Below are 21670 nucleotides of genomic sequence, written 5' to 3'. Positions count from 1 at the left end.
CCTACCTTGTTTGCTCCTTCATTTTATGTGCCCTTGTTCGCCGTCCTCCATTTCTGTTCCTCAGATTATCTCTTCAAATTTAAAAGGCTAGAGGCAAATCCTTTAACCCAGGGGTTCTCAAACTTTGTGATATCGTGACCCCCCTCCCAAGCTGCTGCAACCCCCCTCCAAGTTGCTCGTGACTCCCAGGTGATTGGGACCCACAGTTTGAGAAATGCGGCTTTAACCACAAATATTCACCGCAACTATGTGGCCCTTCTGCTTCTTTAGCATTGTATTGATGGCTTCTGCCCTAGGTATCAGAGCAGCACTTTCCTAATCCCTGCTATGAACCAAGAAATTAAGAAAAAGATTTGTTCTAATTCTGAAAAGTTTCTTTATTGGTTAGGAGTTTGGATCCAGATTTTCAAAGGTCTTTAGGCACTTAAAAGATGCAGTTAGGCATCTAGTAGGATTTTTTTAAAAACATCTAAGTGTGTAAATCCAATGATGGGCATCTAGGAGCGTTTTAAAATCCCGCTAAACCCCAATCTGCATTTTTAAGTACCTAAACACCTTTGAAAATCTGGCCCTGAATCTGTATACTGAAAAGGAGCTTTTTTTTTCTCTTCCAGAAAGGCACATTTCCTGCACAAAAGTGCATATACAGAATATGTTCATGCATAAATGACTAAGAAATTTTGATTTGTGTGTAGTTACCTAATTTGTTCAGAGAATAATTTCCAATCGAATTGTTTGTACATACCCTTTAAATATTTAAAGTGTTAGTGGAAGTTACTTTGGCAACCAGTATTCTCAAGCTAGCACTTATTAAAAATGCCCTGGTCTAATTTAATGAAGGCCAAGGGACAGTGTTCGCTTTGATTCTTGCATTACATTCTGCTGAAACTTTCATATTCATTTACAGCCCACAGAAGAATTTTTAAAATAATTCATGGATCTCATGGAAAACTTTCCATTGAGTTATTGTGAATAGTGTTATCTTTTAATGTGCATGGAAAGGAATTGCACATTTAAAAGGCTTCTCTGATTTACATCACACTGTAGCTCTGTCACTGATGCTTGTAGAGATGTCCAGCTATAAGGAATACAGGCAGTCCCCGGGTTACGTACAAGATAGGGACTGTAGGTTTGTTCTTAAGTTGAATTTGTATGTAAGTAGGAACTGGTACATATTGTAGGGGAAACTCTAGCCAAACATTTCTCCAGAGCTCAGTTTTATTCTCCCACACCTCATTTCCCTCAGTCCTTTATTCTCAAGCTGAGGTGTCTGCTGAGAAAAGCCGCTCCGCGTCTCCCTGGTCTGCTCGGGGGGGTGCTAGCTTCGCGTCTCCCTGGTCTGCTTGGGGGAAGCAGCTAGTGCGGGGTTGCCTCACCCCGTTTGTAAGTAGGGATCCGATGTAAGTCGGATCCATGTAACCCGGGAACTGCCTGTAGCAGATTTTAAAAGTGACGTGGAAAGCAAAAGAAGAAATATGGGTGTGCCTTTTCTTTTTTGTGTTTATGTTTAAAGGACTTCTGATAGTTAGCTTCAAAAATGCTTTTACTTTGGCAATTCTTTTGTGCTCTATTTCCTTTGAAAGACACCACAGAACTGGAATAGTAACATCAGAGATGTCATGCAATTAAACCAGAGAGAAGTGATTTTTATTCAGGCTGTTCTAAAATTCCTTGCTTTAATTGTTTTAATTTAAATTGGAATAAATGATTGAGAGGGGAATAATATCTTAATGATTCAGTGTGACCCCCAAAACCTTTAGTTAAGGTTGAGGGCACACAAAACATGTCTGTAACTGCTCCCTCCTCCTAGTAAGCTCTCCTGCAAAATCAAGAAAAGCTAAACTTTATATTTCAGCTTACTTCTGAGCTTAAAAAACTAACAAAGAAAAAGCTGTGTGTGCATAAAATAAAAGGTAACCTTTTGGGACTTCACTTCATAAGAAAGTAAAAAATGCAACCCTTTGTAAATCATTTTAAAATTTTTGACTCTTATTCACTTGTGTCCGTGGACACTTCATGGTGTTCTCAAAATGTCTTTACATTGAAGGCTTCTTAATGTGGCTGTCTCCACAGGATGTTATCTGGAGCTCTTTTATGTTCAGTTTTTGGAAGGGTTATGAAGTTTTAGCAACTCTTATGTTTTGTATTTTTCAGGCAGATTTTAAACTGATGTGTGATAATGCAATGACGTACAACAGACCAGATACTGTGTACTACAAGCTAGCCAAGAAGATACTCCACACAGGCTTTAAGATGATGAGCAAAGTAAGAGATCTATTAAAAACAAAAAGCAGAAAAGATTTGTAGAAAGGACTATAATCAGTCATAGTGATAAACATTATATCATCCATCTATCATTAATTATAGCAGTGCCCACCCACGCTGTTTTATGTAGGTGCTTGTTGGCATTTCCATTATAAATCCTCTTTCTTTTAGGTCCCGATTATGCTTTCCCACTAACAGGGCCTAACTCTATATAACCCAACTATAAAATTTGTTTCAGGCTGAAACTGTTACTGCAAGATCTCACGCTAGAAACAAACTCCATTTATCATGTTTAAATGAGCTGAGCTCTTTTAAAAAGCTTTATGGCTGTAAAAAGATAGTGGATTTGAGGGATTTTCCCCATGTCTATTACTCTAAAATATGGAGTTAATGTGGAGTAGTATTTATAGGTTAACTTGTGTGTGTGTGTGTGTGTTGCAATACACTTATGGTAAGTCTATAAGAAAAATAGACAACTGTAACTGCATGCATGTTTCTTGTTTCTTGATAGTCAGGTTGCAGAAATTCTGGTGCCATGCTACCATGACCAAATCATGTTGCATCACCATTGGAAATAAGACAGTAAGAGCAAAATAGGGCCATGGCCATTCCCATCCCATCCCATTATCATAGCATCTTGGCTATGAGGGAAAGGTAAAGTCCCTGCCGCTCTGTCCTTTCTGATTCTAGGAACGGCTGTTAGCTTTGAAGCGCAGCATGTCGTTTATGCAGGACATGGATTTTTCTCAGCAGGCAGCTCTTTTGGGTGATGAAGACACAGCTGTTGAGGAACCTGTTCCTGAAGTCGTTCCCGTACAAGTAGAGACTGCCAAGAAATCCAAAAAGCCAAGTAAAGAAGTTATTAGGTAAAGGTCTTAATGGATACTGCTTTGTAGCAGCTCTTGTTCTCTCGATCAGTGCGGCAGACCAGCAGGGGGTAAGGAGTAGGAAGCAACTTGTTGCAGTTTTGCGTTTTATGTTTTAAGTAATACAATTTATCATGAAATTTGACCATGCAGTAGTTTCACAGCTTGATGGTTCCAAATCCATAACAAGCCACATTGCTTCTAAGGATGAATATACCTCCCTCTACAAACTGTGCTTTAAAAATGCGATCCGAATGTACTTTGATGGTGCCTTAAAGCCTCTTTCATCTCCAAGAGTCTGTCACTTTTTATCATCATATTTCCCAAAAGTTCTTGAAGTTGCAGAATAATTCTTTTAAGTGATATTAAACTTATTGAGAAATTATGAACTTCATGTTTTAAAGGATGACTATCTTTACACTAAAGTAATGAAAAAAGTTGCAAAAAAATCAAGTTCAAAATAAGTAAATAATACATTTTTTGTAAGTGAAGGTTTGTGTGTCAGGATACAAATCCTTTAAATATGTTTTCCCCTTTTCCCTTCTTGTTTATAAGGGTTTTTTTTTTATTGAAAAGAAAAATCTGATTGATTATAAACGGGAAACAACTGGCAATTTTGTCAATTGAACAAAATAAACACACTGAAAAAATAGCGAAATTTTTGCAAATATATTTAATGTAAGGTAATTTTACTTATTGTCAGGGCTCAACAAATTATGCAAAACCCTACTCACCAGACCAAAAAGGGACTCGCCACCAGAGAACGGGACAACCGGGACGGCATGTTTGTTTACATCAGTTATCATGGCCGCGGTTATCGTTGTTTGTCATTCTTTGACGTTTTGATGCGGTCTCAAAAATTTCAGTGAAAGTTACAACAATATTTTCATAGGCATGCGCAGTACATTTCATTAGGGTGTGCACCCAAAGAATTTTTTAAAAATGTATTCTTTGACCCCCCCATTAGCCATACCCCTGACCCCCATTAGACACACCCCCTGACTCCCATTAGCCACGCCTCTGGTGGTAACACTCTTGGGGCAAGATGGACACATGACCAGAAGTAAAAGGTATAATGTGACCCCCCTCTAAGGACTTTTCCCACCATCCTCCTACCAATAGGGATTAGTTAGGGCCCCACCAAACCCCCCTCATGCAACTATCCTGCAATTGCATTAACCCACTGTGTGTGACATTAACTCGGGGGCGGAGAGGCTGGGGGAAGTGTTCCCTCTAAGAGTTTCCTCCCATGAGCAGAATGAATTTTGTGTTGTGCACCAGTACTGAGCTTATGTGGCTTGTTTGGATGTGCTACTGTGGCACCCAAGTTATTAATAAATATCTTATAAACCTCTGCCTTTTCCCTCTGCTGCCATGTCTCCTCCCCTTGCTCCATCAGCTCACCTGGTGCCTGCTGCCCCCCAACACCTCACCCTCCTCTGCTGTCCTGATTTCTGCCCTTCTCACTGCCCTCAGCCTTCCTGAGACCTGCCCCCCTACATCAACCCTTCTCTTCTCTCTCCCCCCCGTGCCCACTCCTCCAGTAGCCCCACTCTGTTCATGTGAGCTACCCCTCCTCATCCCCTCTCCTAACACCTCCCTCTACACACCTGCTCTGCCTCTCTCCTCTGGTCCTGGTCCCTCCCCCCTCCCTTGCAGGTGTCCGCCCTTCTGCTTCACCCCCAGAATCCTCTGGCACCTGCACCCTCCTGGTGCCTCCCCCTTCCCTCACTGCCCCTGCCCCCTTTGTCCTCTTTTTTCCTGATGCCCACCCCCACCACCCTCTGCCCCCATTCTCCTCATGCCCCTGTGCCCTCACACATGCCTTGCTCCATCCCTGCCTTCCTCATGCCCACCCCTTCTTTCAAGCCTTCTCCCAGCACCTCCTCCTCCCCCCGCTAGGCCCCAATGCCCTTACTCTCTCCTCTCCCAGCATCACCCTGTCCCCCTCCCACTGACGCCTCCCCTCCTGCCCTTTCCCTCATTGTCTCCACTTGGCCCCCTGGCATTTGTCTCTCCTGCACCCCGTCCCTTGGTGCCTTCCCCTTTCTTCTCCTGACATGCCTCCCTCCCGCTCAGCACAAGCCCCTTCTCCCTATTTTTTCCCTTTCCTTCCCCTCCTCTACCTGGCTTCTGCCTTCCAGTTTGTGGGGCTGCCAGAGCCTTTTTTTAATCCGGCGGTCGCCGACTGTGATGTCACGATGCCATGTCACGCAAGCATCCTGGTGTCTGCCAGCATCCCGCCCCCTGGCTCGCGCGCTGTCTCCTTGCGCTGGAGCTGCACACAGGCAGCCCGGCGCCGAGAATCACCGAACTTCCCCCTCTCCGGCGGCATTCCACTCCTCCACCCAGCTGGCAGATCAGATGGGGCCACGCCACCCGTAGTGCAGGCTTCGGCCAGCCCATCACAACAGCCCACTGGGCCAGTCCGCCCTTGCACTTGCCAGCTGGTAAAATCTACTCGCCGCGGACGAGCGTATTTGTCGAGCCCTGCTTATTGTAATTAGTTCATTCCCAACGTGTTCATAACTCTGAGGTTCTACTGTAGTGGGAAAGAGTTGTACAATAATGTAAGTGCTAGTGCTTTCATTCATAAAACTTTTATTTTTCTTGGGTGGAATTGAGAATAAACTGGAAGTTGGATTCTTTTAATGGGAATACAGGCTCAACACGATTTATATACAAAATAAGGAGGAGCACCTTCATTTAGATTTGTACAATAGGGCCACAGTTCTGATTTTTACAGGCCCATTACCGTAGTATCTGAATACTTCACAGTCTTAAGTGTATCTGTCCTCAAAACACCAGTGTGGCAGAACAGGGTATTGAGCCTCCCGAGTCTCAGGCTAATGCTAATCCTCTTGGTGCTCTACCATAGTATAAATTCAAATAACTGTGACTTATTGGTCTCTAATTCCATTTAGCTGGTCAGATTTTGAGGTGCTCTCGGTATAATTTGTAACTTCTCCTGGTCCCCTCAGTGTTTCTGTAACTCCCTTGGAATTACTTAGATTCACACCCATTTACCAACTTGCATTTTGTACAACAGGAAGGGCTTGATCATGAATCATTATAGTTAGGAGTTCTTTTGCAGTGGGAGCCAAACCAGAGCCTAATGGTATATGTTTGTTCAGACATCACTTGTGATAAAAAAGGAGACAGGAAATCCTTTAGGATTTCTTTCAGTAGTATGCTGTGAGGTAAAATTTTCAAATAAGTTGTAAATGACTTCGATGATTGTTCCATTTTAAAAAATAACTTCGGCATTTAGCCCGATTTGCTTTTGAAAATGACACCCTTGGTCTTTATCTCTTACTGGTCAAGTTTCCTGAAACAGAAGTGTAAAAATTTGACTCTTGTTCAATGTTAAATGTGTCAGTGAGTCCTAAGCTTTTAATGATTTTAATCTGTTAGTTAATGGGAATGAATAAGGCAGTAATGGATATTTCCCTCAAAATAATACGAACCTATGACCTTTTGTATTTTTCTATAAATGTTATTTTTGCAGTATTTGCCATTTTACACATCACATCTGAATTTGGGCCACTAGGCTTAAGGCAGTGCTGCTAATGAGATGCTCCAGTTTTACTTAATGCGTCTGCAGTCTGAGCCTCACAGCTCCCCGTGGCTATGATTTGCTGTTTGCAGCCAAGGGGAGCCACGGGAACCAGCGTTCTGGGCCATGCAACTTCCTGCGGCTCTCTTTGGCTATAAACGGCAAACTGTGGCCAATGGAAGCCACAAGGCTCCATGGCTGCAGAGCTACTAAGCAAACAAACCAGAACGACCTGTTAACAGCTGCTGCCTATTTTGAGAAACACTGACCTAAGGGATTCTGTATTAATATAATTTGCATGCTGAGCGATTGGAAGGATCACAGAATGGAAAACAGATTGGTGCAAGTAGACTGAAAGCATTATTAGTATAAGGAAAGCTAAATTATGCACCACTTTACACAGCACCTCAGACCTTGCTCATGGTGCCTCATGACCTTCTAATTCTTAAGGCTTTTAGGGCATGTCTAAGTTTTTTTTGGAATAACAGCTGTTATTCCGAAATAATCATAAGAGCATCTACACAGCAATTGCATTATTTTGAAATAAATTTGAAATAACCAGCAGCTTATTCCGACTTCTGTAAACCTCATTCTACAAAGAATAACTCTTATTCCAAAATAGCTATTTTACAATAAGGTGTGTATAAACTCTCCACTTCTGCTATTTCGAAATAGTCCCTCACCAAGGCCATTCTAAGTTATTCCTCCTGGCACTCTAAATTGAGATAGCACATCTACATTGGGGAAGCCTGCCTCAGACTAATTTTGAGGCTTCCTTGTAGTGTAGACGTTCTATTTTGAAATAAGCTATTTCTCAATAACTATTCCGGAATAGCTTATTCCAAAATAACTGTGCAGTATAGACATAGCCTTAGACTGAACATTATTTTTTAAAATTTATATAATACAGAGATGGCACATTCCATCAGTATCGTCACATCTTCCTCCAACATTCCCTTTTTTGCACTTATACGTGCAATAGTTCAAACAGTATATCCCACTCCTTTAATGCATGATTTGTGATTTTTCCAATTGTATTTAGCCACTTGTAGCTGTTTTAGTTAAAAGGATTCAACTGAAAGGTAAATATTAAAATTCACACTTGCCATCAGAAACCAGAGTTTGTGATGGATGTTGACCAATATGACCTTGTTACTAACATTAGATGTTTCAATTGTTTGTAATAATACAGAAATGACTAAAATCATGAAGGAAATTTTTTGTCTACTCCATTGTTTATTTAAATTGAAGTTATGGTAGGACTTTATTCACATGCAAGAATTAAACATATATACAAATTAACACTATGAAGAAGATTGGTGTTTTAAAATGTGTATACTACTTAGCTAGCAGTCACAAAACTCAGTTTGCTATTATTTTGAAAACACATTTGGTTCCATTTTTATTTCAACAATTTGCACTTTGTTTTAGTTGCATATTTGAACCCGAAGGAAATGCATGCAGTCTGACAGACAGCACTGCTGAAGAACATGTCCTAGCCTTGGTGGAGCATGCAGCAGATGAAGCTCGAGACAGGATCAGCAGATATCTACCAAACAGCAAGGTCTACAACATGGTCAAGTCTACCATTTTATATAGTGTCTGACTTGTAAATATTTGCCATGTCACAGGAAGTAGGTTCTATGGCTATTACTTACATTTCTGAAGAGTCAGAAATGGCAGGTGAAATTCATCTTTTATGGAAGGCCAGCAAAAGGACTGCATATTGCTTAGGTCCCATTTAAGCCATTTAGTGAGGGATGAAGTAAGTGACTCTTACATAGTGTGTAGGGTTCGTGTCAGATGTCAGCAGAATTTCACTTGGAGAAAATGATCAGGTGTTTAGGTTACATCTAGGTTAACTGCATTGGATTTCTTATCATTAGAGATGACTATAACAAAGTGGCAGGATTCTCTTTTTGTCTACCACATTAATAGGTAGCTGGAAGTAAGCCTTAGAATGTATGTGAGGGTTCTTAGGAATTATTTCTGCTTTACTCTGTTATCAGCATGTTTTTGTGTCCCTGCAAATCCTATTTATCAGTCATCTTCCTGATCATAGCTTGTCTTAGATGTGTAGGCACAAGTAGTCATGATCCTGTGAATTTATTTTTTCCTAAGGGCTTGATACAGTACTAATTGAAGTTTGCTGTTTCCTTTAAACAAAAGAGAACTGAAGTCCTAAATTTAATCTCAAAGACAGAAGGATTAACTAGTTCATCTCATTCCTGTGATTCTGTAGAAATTGGGTTAAGGGAGTGCTAAGGGTGCAGGAAGGTATAATGTCCCGGAAACAAGATGGAGCAAGTGTTGAAAAGATTTGAGAATAAGCAGTTCATAATGCATTTTGAAATGGACATAATCAAGGATGGCCACAGTAGTCTCATGTGCTGGAATGAAGAGCGGTTTAGCCATGGCATTTCACACCTTGGGTAAAATCCTGGCTTCTGTGGAATCATTAGTAAAACTCCCATTGGCTTCAGTGGGGCCAGGATTTCACTTTTATACTTCAAAGAGCAAGGATTTAGAAGGCTCATAAATGAGGGAGTTGCATACTTGTGCTGACTATTAAAAATTCTTGTCAGAAAAGGGGACAAATCAGACCTGAGGACCAGAGTTAATATGGGGTTTCTTCCTGGGGGAGCAAGTTTAGGTCTGAATTAGGAAGGATGGTAACGAGTCAGATAAGGGACAAAGAAACATTTGTTCCAAAGGATGTCTTCAATCTTGGCATTAATTAGAAGGAAGTAACTACAGCCAGGATCCTACATTCATTTTTACTGAAAAAGGACTAGAAAAGAGCAGTATAAGCTAGGCCAAGTTCAACTAGGACATTTTTTCAAAGAAGCCCGTGTAAATTAAAATACATTGTTTCAATTTTGGATTGTTTTGAGCTATAACAGTGAATATAAGGGCCATTCCTTTATCCATAAACTTCTATTTACAGATGGGGTATCTGAAAAAGAATGGAGATGGATCTTTATTATTCAGTGTGGTCAATTCATCAGATCCAGAAGCAGAAGGTAAATGTTTTGTTCTTTTAAACCATGTATTTCTAATGGTAACTATGGTGTAAAAAGATAGCTGGCCCCTCAAATGAAATGTGGCTCAGTTTCAGTCCAGATGCACCCTCGTTTGTTCTAATGAGAAGTGAGCGACTGCCTCTGGAAGTTTTAAATGAGACGCAGCCCAGAGGCGGGGGAGAGTTCAGAATCCAGGGCCCAGAAAGGGGGAGAAAGCCAGAGTCCAGAGACCGCTCAGAAGAAGAGCAGAGCTGGGTTGAGAGCTTCAAGAAGAGGAAACCCCAGATAGAGGGAGCTGTGAGAGTTTGCTGGTGAGCAGCAGAGCCAGATCAAGCTGCTGGTGAAAGTAGGAGGCAGGAAGGCAGTTAAGAGGTAGGAAAAGTCACCTGCTAACTTTCCCTAGATAGAGAGCTGTGGCCAAAGAGAGATGAAGGCTGAGAGCAGCACAGGGAGATACCTCCTGGCTCTCTGATCTAAAGAAGGCTGATGGCTGGGTAAGAGATGAGCCTGCTGATGTCTCCATGCAAGAGTTGGAACCATACGTGGGAGAGAAACAGGGCAGTGAAGCACTATAGCTAAGAGGGGCTGAGGCGAGCCTCGGTGGGATGCTGGAATTATACCTGACTGGTGAGGCGTGGAGAAAGATGCTGGAGCTATACCTGTGGGGTACGATGTGGTGAGAAATGCTAAAACTTTACTTGGTGTTAATGGACTGCTGGGATTTGAAAGAGTGAATGAATTGTATGGACTGTGCTGGGGAAATCTGGATTGGGGACCGTCTATATAGTAAATTAACCCTCAAAGGACTATAATCTGAAAGCATTTGTGGAGTTGCTTAGGACTCTAGGAGAAAGGGGATATTGAGGCAGGCACACAGGAGGATGCCCTGTGGAATACTGGAAAAGAGAATCTGAGGGGAAAAAATGGCTTGCAGGGTCATCCTGAGAGGCTGCAAAGGGATGTTGTGGAGACAGCCACCCTTTGACATTTATAACAAACACTGAAAGTCAAGTGAGAATGTCAGAAAATGGGTCTGCACTTTAAATTGTATTGGCATAGCTATGTTGATTATTGTGTGATTTAGTTAATCTACCTGTGTGCAGTTGCTTATCGTTTGGAGGTTTATAAACTCTAATTTTGACAATGTTATTTTATGTCTTTGCAACACTATCAAAGAGAATCCATTGTCCAGCTGTGCCGGAAGGACAGATGTCACTGGATGTGGTTTAATTAGACTGTAGCTTTATTCCTTAGTATTTTGGGGTATCCTGCAGATAGAATTGTGCAATGCAGGTCATTCCATAATCATTTACATATAACCAGACAGCTGCTGGCAGCACTCCCTTCTATTGGTCCTGGTCCTCAGCAAACCCATTGCTGGGACTTGACCGCCACTTTCCAGAATAATCATGGGAGAGCTATAAAGTAGTGGGGGTTCCTGTCATATTAGTAATTGGAGCCCTGAACTTTCCTCAACCCCTCTTTTCTACTCTTTCTTTTTTAGAATACCTCCTTTTAAATCTTTCCCACTTCATAATATCTCATGTTCATACCCTGTGGAGTACCTGCACTGGACGTCTGCCTGAAGCTTACTTAATGAGTTGCAACATCATTGGCGGCCCTTCATTTTTTGCCCACTAAGCCCCCAGCCTGCTTTAGAGAAGGTGAAAAAAACCCACCTCACCTTGGTCAATCTGGGAGTGAGGCAGCATTTCTTTCCCAGCTCCTTCCTTGCCCCTCTTTGAAAAAGGAGTGACTAGCATAAATGCCCTGAGAGGATCATAATGAAACCTGGTATTTTAACTACTATTGAGGACAAAGAGATGGGTACTGCTTATCCTGGACCAGATAATAGAGGGCTTTTACTGCACTGGCATAGGCATAAATACCTACCCCATCATCTGCAAGTGAGTGTAAGAGATGGGGTAGGGGGCTTAGAGTACCCATGTTGACATTGTATGGAGCTGTGGTAGCTGGTAACTCTACAGGTTGGACCTCTGTGGTCCGGCACCCTTGGGACCTGACTGGTCCCGAACAAGGGAATTTGTCGGAGCAGGGGAGGTTCCTTGACATTGGCCTCCCAGGCACTTGCCAGCTCTGCTTTCTTGGCCCAGCCAGCCCCCTTTGCCCTCAGCCAGCTGTGCTGCCAGCCCTGACTGGCCCTCTCAGCCCTGGGACTCTCAGCTGAGCCCCCTGCTGCAGGTCTGCAGCCGCATTGCGGGATTCTGTACTGTCTGAGCCCCTGCCGCACTCCTGGCTGTACTGCCAGTTGCTCGTACAGAGCTGCTTCCTGTAGCAATGTGCTACTGATAGAAGCCTAAGTTCTCCCTAAGAAGCACATTGCTACAGAAAGCAGATCTGTACAAACCACCGGAGCTCCCCATGCTGCCTGAGCTCTGTGCTGTGGGAATCCCTGCACTGACTGAGCCCCTCGCGCAGGACTTCTGGCTGCACCACCGGCGCTCCCCGCTCTGGTGGACCCCCTGCCACGGGACTCCCGGCTGCATCACAGGATTCCCTGCACTGCCTGAGCCCTCTGACGCTGTGCTCCTTGTGTTGCTTGAGACCCCCTTCCCCTGGGCTCTCTGGTCCAGGAATATCCACGGTCCCGCCAGACAGTGGATGTTGCCAAACCAGAGAGTCCCAGTTTAGGGAGGTACAACCTGTAGTAAATCTCTAGCCATTAGAAGGGCAGCACATCTCCTATAAGTCAGACAAAGCCCCCACATCCTCTCTCAATGTTCAGTGAAATCATTGTAAGTATAATATGTTTTTCATTTCATTAAGTATAGAAACAGGACACATTCAAAATCACTTATGCTGTCTATCTTAATTAAAACATTTTATGGAACTTGAGCGTAGAGTCTCCATAATCACAATTATAAATTTGCACATTAATTTAGCATTCTTATTTTTTCATTGTAGCCTTTGTCTCTGTAAACATTGCTCTTTATATGATTCTTTCTACAGGCTGGGTTTTTTTGGGGGAGGGGAGGGATTGTTTGTTTTTTAAGCATAAAAAAAATTAAGCATTATTTAAGACATTGCTGTTTTTGCTCTTGTGACAAGAGGAAATGTTAAGATGATACTGTGCACTAAAAAAAAAACCCAAACTTTTGGTTGAATCCTTGAAATTTAGCTATGTGTAATTGAATGTGTTTGGAAAATTAGAACAAGAACTTGGATTGTTGTGGTTGTACTTCTTGCATTACATTTTATTTTTATTTAGTTTTATGGCATCTTCCATCAGTATGACGAGTATCCAAATACTCTTTAAGATTAAATAATCTTGATTCCATAATCAGGAATATATAAAATGTATAGTAGGATAGTTTGAAAAGATCGCTAAACGTATAATATGAATATTTTATTTAATCAAATTATTATAGAGGAAGAAACTCACCCAGTGGATCTGAGTTCTTTGTCAAGCAAATTGTTACCTGGCTTCACTACACTGGGCTTTAAAGATGAACGAAGAAACAAAGGTAAATGTGTAGGAAGAAAATAGCTTAATTAGAAGACAAGTGCTTGATCGAATATAGAATGCAAATAATTCCAAGTTATTCCAGTCTCCAAATTGCTAGTACGTTCAACTGTTGTTAATAATTATAGTATTTGCATTTGCAACGGAATGCAAATGTTAATTATCAAAACAAAAAGCAGAGAATGGAAATAGCAGCATTACAATGCTATATTGATTTAATTATTGTTCAGTTGAATTTGTAGTAGAATTTTTTTTTTCTAAAGCTACTTACATTTGGATGCTTTCTTGGAGATAAAAAATTATTTCTTCTTAAAGTAGAGTCCCTATGGCTGCTGCACTGTAGCTGCTGATCAGAGAACTTCAGTAGCAGTATCTGTCAGGCCCATGTGTACACTATCTCTCCTTATGTTGCGAAATGAGGCTAGCCAGTGCATGTGACCTAATCATCCTCAATTTCTTCTTGACCACTCCTGGCTAGACATGGAGCCTTAACTGTTTGGTTGTAGATTAACTCTCTTACTTTTGCTAAATTTTAGCTTTGAAACCTCTTTTGTTTCTTTCCTCATTCTGTTTCTTTGGCCATGCTCCTCCTTTCCCCCAGAAAGAAAGAACTATGTTCTTTTGTCAGCTCCCCGTAGTGGGAGTCTCAGCTCTCCGGGCTTCAAGAAAGGCCGCACTTGCAGCGAGGTGATCCCAGTTGCAGACAAGCACTTCCAGTGCATACTTTGCATTGATGAGGGCCACATCCAGCAGAAGTGTTCCTTCTTCGAGCAGCTCTGCCTGAGATTCCACAAGAACAGAGAACTGCCAAAAATATCTTTGCGGAGGCAGCTTTCTGACCCAGTCCTCCTGTGGACATGAATCTTTCCCTCAACCTTCGCATTTGAACATAGGTCAAAGAAACAGTGTGGAGTGTCCTCTCCAAAGTCACCTCCATAAACTCAGGGATAGCTGAACACAGTCAACACCTCACTCTGTATCCTTGGCACTACCAGCACTAAGCCCGTGTTCCTCTGGCACCCAGGCCTCATGGCAGTTGTCAGTATCTGGTGTCAATGATAGGTCCACAGACCCTTTGGGCCTGTGCACTGAATCTTTGATATTGAGAGATAAGGTGAAATGCCCTAAGACCTTCCTGATATGTGAGTTGACATTGGTACCACCAGTGATAGTAGCCCATCTGGCACCAGAAAAACTGTTACGACAAAGTCTTCATCACATTCAACAACCAAATAGTTCCTTAAGGGTATAACAAACCTCTTCTCTCAACTTCCAATTCCTATGCCCTCCTGGGACCTAAACCTGGTACTGAAGGCTGACCAGTCCCATTTGAACCTATGGCAACCTATTTGCTGACATACTTCTTAATGATAGCCAGGGCTCGACAATGTATGTAATCTACTTGCCCGTGGCGAGTAGATTACATCCTGGAAGAGCCGAGTTCAGGCAATCTGCACATGCGCAGAACGCCGGACAGCACGGCTGGCGAGCCCTGATGATAGCAATTACCTCAGCTAGTCGAATAGGGGAGATAGCAGCTCTGTTGGTGCAATCACCTCACACAGTGTTGTTCCCAGACAGGATTACACTGAGGCTGCATCCAAGGTTCATTCTTAAAATAATCTTCTCTGTGAATCAGTCAGTCCACTTTCCCGTCTTCCTCCCCAGTCATCACCAAGGCAGTAGGGAGGCCATGCTGCATACCTTAGGGATCTCCTAACATCTAGCATTGTACTTGATAGGCCAGAGCCTTCAGGAAGTCCTCTAGACAGTTCCTCTATATGGCAGAAAGATCTAAGGGCTCTGCAGTATCAGCCCAAAGGCTCTCCAAGTGGGTCTCGAATTGCATTAGACCGTGCTACCAAATTCGTAACTTGATCCCTTCAGATTTGATACGTACATGTTCCAGAAGGTTGATCTCATCTGTTGCCTTCCTTGGGGATGTCCCTATCGGAGAGAGCTGCAGAACGGTGTCATGGCCATCAGTTCAGACCTTTGCAGAACACTGATCACTCCGAACTCTGACTCTTATGTCATCTTTGGATCCATAGCACTGTCATCTGTAACGACCCGACTCTACAGTCCCAGCCCTCTAGACGGAGTACTGCTCTGGAGTCACCTGCTGTGGATAAGCCATATGGACTCCACTGGAGGAAGTTACTCACCTTGTACAGTAATGACAATTCCTTCGGATGTGTATCCCTATCTGTGCGCCCCAATTCACCCTCTTCTTTTCTGTTTTGGAGTTTTCATTCATGACTCTGGGTAGAAAAGGAACTAAGAATGGTTAGCCCGCCCGTGCTGGATAGCCACATGGCAAGGCACAAGGAGACTAGGGATGCTGGATTGAGATTAATCAGCTAATCGAGTAGTCGATGGAATTTCAATAAGTCAATACGGGGGGCTCTTGCTACTCCTGCTGCGGCTCTGCAGTTTAAATGTAGTAGAAGCTGGGCACACAGGAGCTGGCGTCTTACTATATTTAAAAGGCAGAGCCACAGTGCCACTGCCAGTCCTTTCCTCCACCTCCCCCCCTCTCCCCGCACCACAGAGCTGGAGCTGGGGAGAACTGACTTTTAAGCCAGCTCCCACCCATCACCAGCTCCTGCTCCCCTCCCCTCCTGCTGCCTCTGATGTAGAGGCAACAAGGTGGGGGGGGAATGCGAGTAGTCAGCTCGACTACCTGATAAGTGTCGACTATTTGACTACTCTTTTACATCCCTAATAGAGATTGCTACCAAAGTTCTCTGAGCAGCAGCGCAGGGACACAGACACCTACAGTGGAGCATCCATAAGGGAACACGTCTCAAAGAACCATTGTTATTGCACAGAGTGAGTAACTTCTTTCTGAAAATATTTTACTGGTCTGCCAAAGTGTTTGGCACCAGCAGGTCATAGGAGTCTGGATTCAAAAAGTGTAATTGTCACTTTTTAAAAACTGTGTGGGAGTGGGGGTAGTTCAGTGTTTAAGTTAATTTTGTAAATGCTATCAGTAGTTTTTAGTCTGCTATGATTTAGCAACTAATATGTCATATTTTGTTACCTTGCTGATGTCCATAATCAAAATTGTGGCTGGCAAATAAAAATACTGGTTTCAGTGTAAATCATATTGGAATTAAATTAGAAAAAGAAATCAAGGTGGTCAGCAAGATGTGGTATTAAAGTGGTATATCTTATGAACGTCTGGTCTTAAATTTCTTGCTTTCTAGTGGTATAATCATGATTTACCAGTGATTCATAAAAATCAGATTTTAAAATCATCACACTGATGTTCTTTTGGCATTAGTATAAGTCAGGACGTGATAAAAAAGTACTGGACCTGGGACCTGTGTAAGGTTCTGTACCTTTTTCAGGAAAAATTCAGAACTTAATGTACTGAAAATAACTTTTTATCTTTCTCCTTTTTTCATTCTAGTCACGTTTCTTACAAGTGCTAGTACGGCACTGTCAATGCAAAACAACTCTATCTTTCATGATCTGAAATCAGATGAAATGGAACTGCTGTATTCAGCATATGGTGATGAAACTGGGATACAGTGTGCCTTAAGGTAAGCATTTCTTTAGCAGCAAAATCTAAGCCTGTCTTATTTCCTCTGAGAAGAGATTTTTCCTTACATTAGCAGAGAGAATATTCCATACTGCTGTTTTACAACAAATTACAAAGATGCAATGTGGACTAATGGGACAAGCTTAGAAATAGGATCCCAGAGCTCCTGGATGTCTAATAACTGTTCTTAAACTGGCTAACTGTGCATTGCTGAACAAACTCTCTGCCTAATTTTCCCAGATTTAAAGTGATGATAATTTAAAATTCTAACAACAGTTTGTACTAAAGGTTGGTAAATCCTGTGGGGGAGAAGTATCTAACATCCAGAGATTATGGCAAAATTTCTGAGCCCATGGTATGAATAATGCCTGGTATAACTATTCTGTGATAGTACATGTGATCTTGGAAAGTAATGGAATAATTCATTAAATAAATATCACTGTTCTTTCTTTTCCTCTTACTAGAAAAATATTGGGAAAAATATAAAAAATACATTGTAGGTCAGTTTTGCATATTTATTTCATGAAGCCAACTGCAAAATCTAAATATTTCACATGCTACTGTTAGAGGTGTTCAAGATTCTGATGCTGTTATAGCAAACAACTAGATTGGTTTTTCTCTGATGAGCTATTATTTCAAATTTGTACTGTCCATGTGGAAAGCAGTGGCATAACCATTACTTCCTGGAGAGGGAAATTGCTACTTTCTATTAAATTGTCAATCCTCTTAAAAGCCCTATTCTCCTTAATACTTCAGTTAATGGGATTGGGTCAGAAGAACAATTAGCATTAAAGGTAAATAAATGTATAAATATAGCTACTGCAATTGCTTTTCTGAAAAAAACCCCAGAAAAGTAAAAAGTAATATTGAAGTGCAATGAGGAGAAATGTAAATTATTAGAGAAATGTAAATGCAATCATTTTGAGTTTCTGATTAAATATTCCTTATCTTCATTTCTTACAGTTTACAGGAATTTGTGAAAGATTCTGGAAATTACAGTAAAAAAATAGTGGATGATCTTCTGGATCAGATCACTGGTGGTGATCATTCCAAAACCATTTATCAGCTAAAGCAGGTGGGTCCCAGTTATACAGAAGTGAAGGTAATCAGTTTAATCAGCATAAAGATGGTCCTTGAAATACATAACGAGTTTTTTTTTTCAGGAAAATGCAAGAGGAATGTGAGTTCTTAGTATGTGCAATGGGGTTGGCCAATAGAAGTAATAAAGTATAAGGCCTTTTACTGAAAAAGGAGTATGGCTTCAAATAACCTTCAGTTCTTGCATGGCCGTAGAAAAAAAACAGCGCATTGTTTTCAATGCTAATCTTGTCAGGTTTTTTCCCTAGGAAAATTCTGTGCTAAAAAATTAAAAATTCTGCGCATAATATTTTAAATTCTGCATATTTTATTTGTCAAAATAATACAATATAATCACACTGGTTTCAATTATTTTGGTAATGTATTTCAAAATGCCTTGTCAGCAAGTATGTAGATATCAAAAAAGTTTCCCCCAGGAGTAGCATGGGTGACGGGATGGATCATTTGATCTTTACTTGTGTTCATTCCTTCTGAAGCCCCTAGCATCTTCCACTATCTGAGGGTATGTCTACACTACCCCCCTAGTTCGAACTAGGAGGGTAATGTATGCATACCGCACTTGCTAATGAAGCCCGGGATTTGAATTTCCCGGGCTTCATTAGCATAAGCGGGGAGCCGCCATTTTTAAATCCCCGCTGCTTCGAACCCCGTGTAGCGCGGCTACACGGGGCTCGAACTAGGTAGTTCGGACTAGGGTCCTATTCCGAACTGCCGTTACTCCTCGTGAAACGAGGAGTAACGGTAGTTCGGAATAGGACCCTAGTCCGAACTACCTAGTTCGAGCCCCGTGTAGCCGCGCTACACGGGGTTCGAAGCAGCGGGGATTTAAAAATGGCGGCTCCCCGCTTATGCTAATGAAGCCCGGGAAATTCAAATCCCGGGCTTCATTAGCAAGTGCGGTATGCATACATTACCCTCCTAGTTCGAACTAGCGGGGTAGTGTAGACATACCCTGAGATAGATGAGACCTTTGGTCTGTCCCAGTATGGCCATACTTGTGTTCTTGGAGAACCTAAAAGAACGGGGATCTATATAGATAATTCTTTGAGGAAGAAAAGCAGTTAAACATCATAGTATCTGTTTTTCTCTCAGCTGACTTGACCATATAGATCCACATTCCCTGGCCAGCTTTCCTACTTCTGAGACCCAAGTTAACAATTTCTGAATTAGTGATTGTGATGAAAGTTTGGTTAGAACCATGTCACTGTTCATTGTCTCAGATCCCAAGTGAGAGGGGATTGTGACATGTGGCAATACTGAGCACTATTTGTTAGAAGTTTTCAGGATTGTACATTTTGAGTACATATTTCCCAAGACTGAATCCATGTGGGTAATTTTCTGAGAATATAATTATAATGTAAATAGAACTTTTTTTCTTAGGCTGTCACTTTAGGATATAGGAATCCTTCTGTATATTTGCATTATCTAGTCTAGAAAACTATTGTGAAAAATTAGTATATGTATACATCTTGATCTGCAGGTGGAAAAAAATGCACTTATTTTTTAAAAAAATAGCTTCTGAAACCATCTTTTTAAAGCAAAGACAAACAGAAATTGTTTTATTTATCTATAAAAAGTAACTAATATATAATCCTCTAAAAAGTCATTTAGTCTATTAACTTGTACATCAAGTTGAAATCTTGTTGCCAGTTAGAATTGCTAAACTCTTCTTCTTAATTGTCAGTTCACATTATAAACATACTTCAGCTATAGTTGTACCAGTGAATATAGCTTTAATACTACTAAATATATTTTTAAATGTAATATAATAGTCTCTTGTAGTTATTATGCTTTACAAGTTTAGTGCAATAGAAGTCAGATGCTGAGTAGTTATTGGATAAAATGTAAATCCATATAGAAGTGGTATATGGAGAGGAGAAATGGCATAAAAAGAATTCAGTCATAATTAAAACAAATGTCACATTGTAAAACATCCAGGTGCTATGGCACTTCTGTGAAAAATGTTCGTTAAAATTACTGAATCCATATTTTGTGTAAATGGTTTAGAAATACTTTAATATCGTATACAACAATCTCTGACTGTGCTGAATACAATCTGTAACTTTGTTTTCAGAGGAGAAACATTCCAGTGAAAGCACCAGATGAAGTTAAAGTAAGTTAGACTGAGACATAGGTAAAAGCAGTTTAAGGGAAGAATGTATAGTAGAGTGCTTGAACAGTTATTTCCAACCTGTAATTTAGAAAAGTGTTTAGCATGAAATATTCCCTCATCTTCCAGAATTCATCCTTTATGATTTGTTCAGCTATATATTTACAGTGTAGCAAGCTTGAAAGGTAAAATGTATGTGTGTGGGGGAGGGGGGGGCCTTAACAGAGTAATGTTGAAGCCTTTCAATTTTAAAATATTGCACCTACAAAAGAAATCACAAAATGCTAGAATGTTATGTGGGGGCACAAGTCCTAACCCATATGTGAAGTTGTTGACTATTTGATGGAATCCTCAAGAAGTAGAATGCTAAAGTGTAAAGTGTTAACAATCAGACTGTGATTTGGTGCTTTAGGTTTTGCCGGTTCTCATAAAGGAAGAACACAGATTGCGCAATACTTGCCCAGACTCCTCCAAACAGATTATGGTAAGATTACTTTTCACTTTTACAGACTTTATGTGGGAATAAGAGTTTGAGCCTCAGTATGCTATCTACTCTATGCTTCAGATGCTTTTTGTGTGTGCATGTGCGTGTTTATGTCTAGAGGATTTAAATGTATTATTTAGATAAAATCTAGAACCCTTTAATGGGAGAGAATTTTTATTGGTTTACTTCAGTCATGTTGTACAGTTTTACCTTTACTTTTTAATTGATATTTGGTATCTGAAATTGCTATAAAAAGAATGCAATGAATGACATGAATGCTACATTAACTAAAGATAGGTATCTTTTTGACTGAAAGATGTTTGGTCTGCACACTTAAATCTTGATGGTCAGTCACTGATTACTTTTTGTTTAGTTATTCATACAGTGGATCATGATTTTTTTAAATTTCTTTCAGAAATATTTAATATGGCTGGTGGATTAGAGAACATAGTTTTACCAGATAACTGCAATATGAACATAAGCTCCAAATCTTGAATTTGATACATGATCATCAGCTGAAAAGTGTGCTGAATTTTTAATACATTAACTTGCATTGTAGGTTTTCTAAACTACTTAGGAGGTTATATAAGTTATCTCCAAAAATTTGCACAAAACCCTGTAATATCTTTTAGCACTTTTTAATTGATTACAGTATGTAGGGGAGAATCAGATGTGGAATTAGCTCTCTATTTAATTCCAATACCTTTTGTGAGGTCCAGATCGATGCTGTGAAGCTGCTTTGGGCCCACTGCTCCCATTGGTCTGCAGTCAGTGGAAGATCTGCCCAGAGAGTAGCTTTAAAATTAAACGTTGGGACACTGTACTTAACCTGTTCTGAAAATGTGGGTTGTACACGGACTGCAGTAAAGTGAGAATTGAATTGTTCTAGCTTTTAAAAATATAGAACAGTCAAAACAAATATTCTATCATGATTAATAGAACAGGAATTTGCAGTAATGTATTTTAGTTTCTAATGGGTCCATGTAATTATTTATGTTTCCAAACACATGCCTTGGAGTATGTCTTGCCCTTTTTTAAAAAATCTTCACCTGCATCCACACTGCAGTCACGTTCTTTCAAAATTAAATTGAAAGAATGCAGGGGGTTTTTTGATGTTGGTAAACCTCAAATTATGAAGAACTCCTTTTTCGAAAGAGCTCTTTCGAAAAAAAGGTATGTGTGGACAAGGAACAGGGACGTTTTTCAAAAGAAGAGGCATTCGAAAAAAGGACAAGTG

At 40.8% G+C, this 21670-nt stretch overlaps 1 protein-coding gene across 11 annotated transcripts in view; it reads left to right on the top strand.

Annotated features, from left to right (window-relative positions):
• The window catches only part of BRD9 (bromodomain containing 9), a 44800-nt gene that overhangs the window by 16384 nt on the left and 6746 nt on the right, over positions 1–21670 (top strand). For 3 of the 11 annotated variants that reach the window (XM_075921566.1, XM_075921565.1, XM_075921572.1), the window contains exons 6-14: positions 2155–2265; positions 2956–3131; positions 8119–8263; positions 9635–9710; positions 13100–13195; positions 16610–16742; positions 17705–17816; positions 19914–19952; positions 20362–20433. In XM_075921566.1, the coding sequence (XP_075777681.1) occupies positions 2155–2265; positions 2956–3131; positions 8119–8263; positions 9635–9710; positions 13100–13195; positions 16610–16742; positions 17705–17816; positions 19914–19952; positions 20362–20433 (960 nt within the window). The remainder of the gene's footprint in view (positions 1–2154; positions 2266–2955; positions 3132–8118; positions 8264–9634; positions 9711–13099; positions 13196–16609; positions 16743–17704; positions 17817–19913; positions 19953–20361; positions 20434–21670) is intronic. The other 8 variants (XM_075921575.1, XM_075921571.1, XM_075921574.1 and 5 more) reach the window with 5 other exon arrangements.

Source organism: Pelodiscus sinensis, chromosome 2, assembly GCF_049634645.1.
Source record: "Pelodiscus sinensis isolate JC-2024 chromosome 2, ASM4963464v1, whole genome shotgun sequence".
Classification (NCBI taxonomy): domain Eukaryota; kingdom Metazoa; phylum Chordata; order Testudines; family Trionychidae; genus Pelodiscus; species Pelodiscus sinensis.
The sequence above is the reverse complement of the archived record's forward strand: the minus strand, read 5'-3'. Positions and strand labels throughout refer to the sequence as shown.